At 45.2% G+C, this 9,364-nt stretch overlaps 1 protein-coding gene across 1 annotated transcript in view; it reads right to left on the minus strand.

The window, feature by feature from the left end:
• The window catches only part of LOC101860205 (pleckstrin homology domain-containing family G member 5), a gene marked incomplete at its 5' end in the record, with an annotated part of 80,508 nt that continues 71,144 nt past the window's right edge, over positions 1-9,364 (minus strand). The window contains 4 exon segments of the mRNA XM_013088887.2: positions 1-1,103; positions 2,983-4,316; positions 7,105-7,350; positions 8,014-8,136. Coding sequence (XP_012944341.1) covers positions 1,094-1,103; positions 2,983-4,316; positions 7,105-7,350; positions 8,014-8,136 — 1,713 coding nt within the window.

Raw genomic sequence — 9,364 nt, forward strand, 5'->3', positions numbered from 1 at the left:
ATAAATCAACGAGTGGCGTATCTGTCTGTTCCCAATATGTATATATAAACGTCTGCCACACCTGTGTGCACCCAGCAAGGTCAGTAGAAAGAACCATAAGCCGGATCAGGAGGCCAATTGCGAGTCAGCGATTTCCCCAGTTAACTGGAAAAATAATACCTCCCTCGCCTCACCCATAAATAAAAACAACAAAACAATTTTTAAAAAAACGAACAAACAACCCCATTCAAACAAATAACCAGTTGAGTCCAAAGCCGTTGATGAAATGAGGGGAAATTCACCGAGCAGTTCCGAGGAATTCACTTCCCAGCTGGATGACAACAACAACAACAACAACAACAACAACAACAACAACAACAACAACAACAACAACATCAACAACAACAACAGCAGGTATCCTCTCCGCCGACTTTGTACATCCGTGCTCTAGATCCGTGGAACCTCGAACTCCTCTCAACGAGTTGAGCTGTTGAGCGGGTAGGTCATTGAACAGTAGAATATGTAGGTAAGGATAAAAACAAAAAATAATAAAACAACAACAAAAAAACACAATAAAAATCCAGTCGATATGAATCATGAAAGTGCGTCATCCAACTTTGAGGAGCTCCAAACTCGTCCCCCCAGGAGTTCAGTTCCAAAGAGTTGAGCTCCGAAGAGGGTAGGTCGTTGATGTCAACTGGATTGAGGGAGACATCCAGAGGTGAGGAGGGAGGTCAATGAGTCAGTCTGTCTGACGAAAGAGATGCCTGGTAGATACAGGTCAAGATGGCTGCTGGGGACGGCTTGGTCAGTCCTTCCTTTGCGTCTACCCACAGCCACCTGGCTCGTGTATTTCCATTACGGTGCACAGGCGATCTGGCGTCCGATGGGTCAAGAATACGATCGAACGATTCTCCAGTCCTGTCCAGGCGAGAGGGGGAAACACGCCTGTATGCTTGGGACGACACACTTCCAAAAAACGACCTTGATCAAGGAATCATCAGTTTTTGCTCACAGTATCCAAGACGTGCACAGAGGGAGAGACAGACTGTCCCTCGTCGCTCTTCGAGCCAAGCCTTCTTTCTTCTTCAAGCACCTAATCCTCTGTCTTTTTTCATACCTCCCTGTGGAATAAGAGAGAGAAAAATATGTGACTTGCAAGAATGCCTCACATTGACTAAATCATCATCATCATCATCATCATCATCATCATCATCATCATCATCATCATCATCATCATCATCAAGTGCCAGATCTGAAACAGAGATCGGTGATCATGGTTCTCCATCAACGCCGACTTTATAACAGTAGGGGTTGTTCTTCATTCATTTCTGCCTTCGGATGCTCTTTAAAAAAGCCTAGTTAATCCTTGCACTTCCCCGTCACCCATCTGTTCAGGCTTTCCAAACGGATTTCTTTTTGGTCTTAGTTTTGGTTTGAGTTTTACGGCACTTGCAGAACAATAAGGTCATATAAGTGCCGAAGGATAGATGTGTTACAAGAGAGTAACAAGCACAAAAAAGGAGAGATCGGGACGATGCACGTGCGATAGGAAAGAAGGAACAAACCACACCAGAGCACCCACCAACCTGCCTCCTTTGCGCTTCTAGACTCTATTATTCACAGACAATACAGATGAGGGTGTTGGCACTCTTTGTAAGACTTTGTCCGCTATATCTGTCATTTCTACAAGGTGCGAACATCTATCACGTGTTCGCCAGAGCTATTAATTCTTCTATCATCTTCGCAAAGCCTGCTGCAAAACTGGGTGAGAGAACTTTGTGCCACCAGAGTTTTGGAGCCTATAAGCTTAAACAATTGCCATGCGGGTGGTTGGTGGGTGCTCTGGTGTGGTTTGCTTCTTCTTTCCTATCAAACATCAATCGTCCTTATCTCTCCTCTTTTTTGTGTTTGTTACTCTCTTGTAACACTTCTAATGTTGGGGACTTACAAGACCTTATTTTTTTGCAAGTGCCGTAAAACTCTTACTAAAACTAAAACAACTGGCTAGGGGGCTATTCAACGGTAAAATGATAACACTGTAATACAATATCAATTCATTTATTTCAACTTTAAATGATTAGAAAATGTGGAAGACATACTAAATGAAAAAGTTGAAATGGTACAGGTTTAACGCTCCTATCAACACTGTTAGGTTATCTAGGAGGCGGGACCTCCGAGCTTTACGTCCATCTTCGAAAGGACCGAGCAAAATGGGATGTATTCGTATAAAGTGTCTTTGCCAAGGATTACAACGTGGGACCGAGCTGAGGCTCGAACCCCCAAAACCGCAATCTCACAATTATGAATCCGGTAACCTAACAGTATTAAGAATCATATTAAATGTAGATCTAGTCATCTGGAAAAAAAAAACTATTTTGAAAAACCCAACTGGACAAATGAGGTGTTTTTTCTGTCCTGTTAGTTACCGAAACTAAATATGTCACAGAATTTGCACTAACCACGTAGTTATTTTTTCAACTGACTGCACTATGATTCTTGACATGTGTTTCAAATGTTCTGATCTTTTAAAAGTTGAAATACATTAATTGATATTGAATCATCATCATCCAGTGCCAGATCTGCGACAGACATCGGCGATAATTGATTAACAGTGTTATTATTGTAAGAAAGTACAGTCCAAATGTCCCGTCAGTTTCCGAGGAATAGGCCTCGGGACGGTTCTGTGCATCTCTTGCTCTGTAGTGCATCCACCACACCAGAGCATCCGCCAACCACCCACAGACCCATTTTCGATTCCCGAGTAGAGAGAATGTTTTCGACTACCTCAGTCTTTCTGATGGGACGTTGCTTCCCTCTCAGCCCATGCTGGCAGGCTCTGACAGACAGGGTCGAAGCCCACCTCCTAAATTATCTAAATTGTGTCGATGGGGGCGTTAAAAAACATAAAAGGTAAACAAGTGAGCTCGCAATTAAAAAACCAAACAAAAACAACCCCCTCCCCCCAAAAAAACAACAACAACAAGTAGTTGAAGTACTTACGAGGACTCAACGTTAGCGTCATACAAAATCTGATGTTTGATCTTCTTCATCTTGATGATGTCCGCCTGTGTGTACTTCCTGGTGCTGACGTCACCTGTCACCTCCACAGAGGCGATCCCGTCCTGCATCTCGCTGATGAGGAGCTGACTGTTAAACACGGCTACCAGATCTGGCGTCGACTTGGACTTGGACTGCTTCGACTCCGGGTTCAAATCCTCGACTGATCCCGCCCCATCTTCCTCGTACCTCTCCCCGGCTAGGCGGACCCCTGCGTCACTAGAGGAGAACAGCTTCCCTCGCTCCGACTTCCGGGAAGCAGCGGCGGTGTTGGTGGTGGTGGCGAAGGTAGCATCGTCCGTCCCCCCACCGCCCACCCTCCCCTCCACCTCCTCGGTGATGTCACTCTCCGGGTTCAGGTGTAGCGAGCCCGTAGAGCTGACGCCGCTGGATGACGGGATGCTGCGGATGGAGTCCGAGCTCAGCACTTTGGATTTGAGTTTCTCGTGGTCATCGTTCACGTCCGTTCTCCAGGAGAAACGTTTGTGGATGGTGGAGTCCTTGTCCTGGTGCTTCATCTCCTGGATGGAGTCGGCCGTGTGGTAGCGTTTCTCCGTCCGCGACAGGCGCCGAGAGTTGAACTTAATCCGTGAGAGTTCTTCCTCGTCCATGGCGCTGTGCTGCTCCGACAGAGACAGCTGTGACAGCGACCGGTGAGCGTCGTTGAACGTTGCCGCTGACGATGACGTGGCGCTAGCACCGACACGGTTTTGTATAGTATCCGCGCTCTTCCTGTGTCGCGCCGCCGCTGATGGTGGTGGTGGTGCGAGGGGAGGCATGGAGGCGAGGGCGTTGGCGTCCGCCCCGAGGTCTCTCACCGTTATGTTGGGCACGGAGTGGCATGTCTGAACAGGTTTGTGTTTGCTGTTGTGAGCTGAGACATCCGATTGGCTGACGCTGCTGTTAGCCCCGCCCATTGGCCGCCTGTCTGACGGGGAGAGCTCTGGAGACATTGCACTGGTGGTGTAGGCGGCCGAGGCGTCCCGTAAGGGCCCTGAGCCGGGGTACCGAGCGTGTATGTCGCCGGCGGAGCCCGAGCGGCCCAGGTCGTTGTGGAAAGCAGGGTCCATGGGCTCGGTGGGCGTCAGCAGGTTGGGGATGAACCTGTCCGCGGACTCCATGCTCTCCGAGCGCGGGAAACTGCCGGAGCCGAAGGCCAGGTCGGACGGGACGGCGGTCAGTGGCGTGTACTCCACCTCCTCCGCCACGTGACCGCTGCCAGCCCGCAGACGTTCCAACTCCGCGCTCTCCTGGACCCGGCGAACTTTGAACTCTCTCTGGAAAAACATTTGCAGTAAAAATAGGTCAGACACAATACAAGTAGGTCAGACACAAAACGAGTAGGTCAGACATGATATAAGTAAGTGAGACACGATATATCTACGTCAGACACATATAAGTAGGTCAGGCGCAATGCAAGTAGGTCAGGCACAATACAAGTAGGTCAGACACCTACAAGTAGGTCAAACAGTACATATAAATGCATGTACAAGTAGATCTTTTGCGTTTAGTTTTAATAAGAATTCATCGGTTCTTGCAATACAAGTAGGTCATGTATGTGCTGAGGATTAGAGGCGTTACGAGTGAGTAATATACTAAGAAAAGAAGGGGGAGAGATTAAGTCGATGGATGTTTCATAAAAAAAGAAGGAGCAAATCACACTAAAGCGATCACCAGCCACCCATCAAGTTTTGGTAAGTGTTTTACGGTACTTGCAACACAATTAGATCATATAAATATCGAAAATTAGAGGTGTTACAAGAAAGCAACACACATAAAAGAAGGAGGAGAGATTAGGTCAAGGATGATAGAAGTTTGACAGGAAAGAAAAAGCAAACCACACCACCGTATCCACCAACCACCCACACCCACCAAGAAGATAAGGACCTATACAATTAGGTCACAAAGTACATCTTAATACAAATACAAGTTGGCCAAACTGTACATATTAATAATACAATAAATGGTACAGGTTTCACACCCCTATCAACACTATTAGTTTTCAAGAAGTGGGACCTTGGGATCTCACGTGCATCTCCGAAAGGACCGTGCCAAAAGGGAATTTCGAGAAATTAAGTGCTTTTCTCAAGGACACAACGCCAGACCGACCTGAGGCTTGAACCCCCGAACCTGCAGTCTCACGGTTACGGGTCTGGTAGCCTAACCATTAAGCTACTGACGTCACAAAAAGTAGGTAAAACATTAGCCTACATCATAATACTAGAAAATGTAATTGATGTAGTAGAGGTGTTACGGCACTCGCAACTGCATAAGGTCATATGAGCGCCAAGGGGTGGATATCAACAGAGAAGTCTTTACAGGGAATCATGCTTACTCTGCTCACCTCTCTTGGTTCAAAAGCACAAAGTCTGTTTCGACTTTTAAGGCACCCCGGAAATAGCGCGTCACAAGAGTGTGACAAACATACAAAAGAAGTAGAGGAAAAAATAACAATAGTAAGGATTAGGAAAAAAAAGAAAAAGCAGCAGAGTTCCCTGTTGTAGATCAGGCCCAGTTATGAGCGTGACAATGATGAATCAGCCCATTTACAATTCTACTGTGCATGAACAAGAAATGTCCCCCCTTTGGGAATGGCCTAAAGACATTTCAGTCAGTGGCACCGCCCAGGAGGTAAAATACTAGAAAAAGTAGGTCGGACTCAATACAAGAAGGTAAAACAGTATACTGACATACATTTGAGCATGTACTGTGGACAGCCCATGAAAAAATAGAACAGGGTCTCCGACAGTTTGCTGCGATTTGTTTGTCTGGGGTTTTTTTGAGTAAAGAGAAGCTTATGGACTCAATTATAGTCATTTAGTGCTGGGAAAAAGTAAGACATACAGGCAGAAACAACAGAGAGAAAGTAAAGAAGTAGGACCTACTAGCGGCGCCCTTCAACCACTCGCTTGCTTCGATCATTGTACATAAGTTTCACAGAATTGCAAAAGAAGTAATAATGCTGATAATGATAATGAATTTAGCTAGAAAAAAGAAATGAAGACTCAGATGCTTGTGGCCATCTCTGACCAAAAGTTTTAAATCTAGACAGAAGACTAAACTACAAGTCGCCGTGTTTGCACATCCCACGTAAAGGAGGTCACCAAAGACAAGAAACAGGGCAAAGTATCACTGATCTCGTACAGTACAGGTGGATCACTCCCAGTACAAGTACATAATTCCCAGTACAAGTAGGTCACTTTCAGAACAAGTAGGTCAGTAGGTCATTTCCAGTACAAGTAGGTCACTTTCAGTACAAGTAGGTCAGTAGGTCACTTTCAGTACAAGTAGCTCACTACCAGCCCTCTCTCCAGCACAAGACAAGAACAAATAGGCCAGACTGCACACCACAGTACACACAGATATCCAACTCCTCTTCTAGGACCACAAATAAAACGAATTTTTCTCTTTGATATTTTTTCAACTTCAGTTCAATTCTCCTCTCAAAAAGAAAAAGAAAATTAAAAATTTACATAAAATAAAAATCCCAAAATAAGCAATCATCTTTTGTCATTAAACTGTCCTCGCTGAACCAATAACATCCTAGCCATCTCTTTTCTCTTCCTCCTTTCTGTCTCCCCATTTATTGAAGATGTATACAACATCCCTGCCATGTGTCTGAGCAGGGAGAGACATGCGTGGTGTCAACTGCTCTGTGCCTACAAGGATAGACAAGCGAGAAGTCCACTTGCCTTGCGTACCCATGGTACAGGGACAGACAAACGTGACGTCGACCACTCATTGCCTTGTGCCCCCTTGGTACAGGGACAGACAAGCGAGATACGGTATATGGACAGACAAGCGAGACGTCCACTGCTCTCTGCCTTGTTTGTACAGCACGTACGGTACAGTAAGAGTAAGAGATGTATTAGTTTTAGTAAGTGTTTTATGGCACTTGCAACACAATAAGGTCATATAAGTGCCAAGATTAAAGGAGTTACAAGAGAGTAACAAACACAAAAAAGAAGGAGGGGAGATAAAGACGATAGACGTCTGATAGGAAAGAAGAAGCAAACCACACCAGAGCACCCGCCAACAAAAGTGAGAGAGGACAGAGATATTTACCTGAGCCTCCCGGAACTTTTCCAGCCAGCCTTTGATGGCGGCGGTGTCACTGTGGAAGGCAAAGGCAGAGATGGGCACGTGGTACTCGTTCATGTAGATGAGCAGGAAGCTGCCCTTGTCCCGCAGCTCGTTTACCACCAGCTGGTCAAGCCTCATGGGTGGCCGGATGATCTTGAAGCGCTCCATCCGCCGGTTGGACTTGCAGATCAGAATCAGGTCGGTGAACAGAAGGCAGTCCACATCCACCTGTGAAGGTTAAGTTGTTGTAGTATGAGTATTACAGCACTTGCAACACAAAGGATGTCATATTAGTGCCAAGAGAAAGAGGTTTTACTACAGAAAAGCATTGAAAAGGAAAAGAAGGAAGAGAGATAGGGACGAAAGATGTTTGATAGAATAGTTTGTTTGTTTGAGTAAGTGTTTTGCAGCACTATGGACTCAGTTTCGGTCAAGTATTTGATAGGAAAGAAGGAGCAAACCACACCAGAGCACCTGCCCACCACCCATAGTGAATAGAGAGACCACAGCCGGTTGGAATGTCTGCTGCTCTTTCCTTTGAGTTCATCTCTAAATGGACATCCCAGTCTCGAGCGCAAAGGGTTGTTTACCGCAGATGTTCCATGCTTTTAGTTTTTAGTTTTAGTAAGTGTTTTTTGGCACTGGCAACATAATAAGGTCATATAAGTGTATGAGTCCTCGCTGAAATACTGTGAAACTCCATTTCCCAAATTCCTGACCAGGCATCAGTTCAGCTGGTTTAGTAAATGACCTAAAACTCTGAACAATACTTCAGTTCACCTGGCACAGTAAAATGTCTAACATTCTGAACAATGTTTTCGTTCAGCTGGTGCAGTGAAATATCTCGAGTTCTGTCTATGGTACGGGTTCAAGCACTAGCTAAGCACTCACCTTGGCGGACTGTGCCTCCTTCATGCGGAGACTGGAGTGGAACAGAAGACTGCGCGGCTGTCCGTCCCTGAAGCCAGGCATGGGAGCCAACAGGTTGAAGTTGCCGTTGTATTCCTGGATGATCTGTTGGGCCAGACACCAGAACACACAGAATAATTAGGTCAGAACACATCACAAATTTAGGTCAGAGCACACCACAAAGTTCTTTTTTTTTCGTAAGAGTTTTACGGCACTTGCAACACAATAAGATCATATAAGTGCCGAAGAATGGATGTGCTACAATTTTAAGAGAGTAACATACATAAAAGAGGAGGAGAGATAAGGACGATAGATGTTTGGAAGGAAAGAAGGAGCAAACCACACCAGAGCACCCGCCAACCACCCACCCACAGAGTTAGGTCAGAACACATCGCTCGCAGAGTCAGGTCAAAACACATCATTGAATTAGGTCAGAACACACCACAGAATTAGGTCAGGACACATCACACAGCTAGGTCACAGAAATGCCCCAAGTGAACAAAACAACACAATGTATGCCTTTCTGTTTGTTTGCTTCTAGTTATAGTAAAAGTTTTACGGCACTTGCAACACAAATAGGATTTATAAATGTCGAAGATAAAAGACGTTACTAGAGTGTAACACACAAAGAAAATAAGCAGGAGAGATAAGGACGACAGATGTTTGATATGAAAGAAGGAGCAAACTACACTGGGGCACCCGCAACGCACTTGTGAAAGGGTGAAACGTGCAGGTTTAACATACATATAAATACTATAAGGTTATTTACGAGGCGAGACCTCCGTGTTTACGTCCATATCTGAAAGTTTAGTTTTAGTACAGGTTTTACAGCGCTCGCAACCGCATAAGATCATGTGAGCGCCAGAAGATTAGAGGTGTAACAAGAGAGTAACAAACATAAAAAAGGAGAAGGGGAGATAAGGACCACATATGTTTGATAGGAAAGAAGAAGCAAACCACACCAGAGCACCCGCCATCCACCCAAGTCCATATCTGAAAGGACCAAGCCTAATGAGATATTCGTGTAAAGCCTTTCCCAAAGGACACGTCTGGACCGAGCAGAGTCTTGAACCCTCGCACCCACAATTTCTTGTCGAGCAGCTTAACCACTAGAAAAACCAACTCACAGACAAAGTAAACAAATAAAGACACATTCAACCCTTGAACATTCAAAATCGCTGAAAAAAATAGGAAGAAAACAGGAAAAAAACCCAAAAACTTACACACACGTAAACAAATAACGATACAATTAGTGGATTAATATTTAGAAAAGATTGAAAAAAAGAACTCAGGCAAAGGGAAACAAATAGACACACATACAACATTCCCCCCC

Source organism: Aplysia californica, unplaced genomic scaffold (assembly GCF_000002075.1).
Source record: "Aplysia californica isolate F4 #8 unplaced genomic scaffold, AplCal3.0 scaffold00826, whole genome shotgun sequence".
Lineage (NCBI taxonomy): Eukaryota > Metazoa > Mollusca > Gastropoda > Aplysiida > Aplysiidae > Aplysia > Aplysia californica.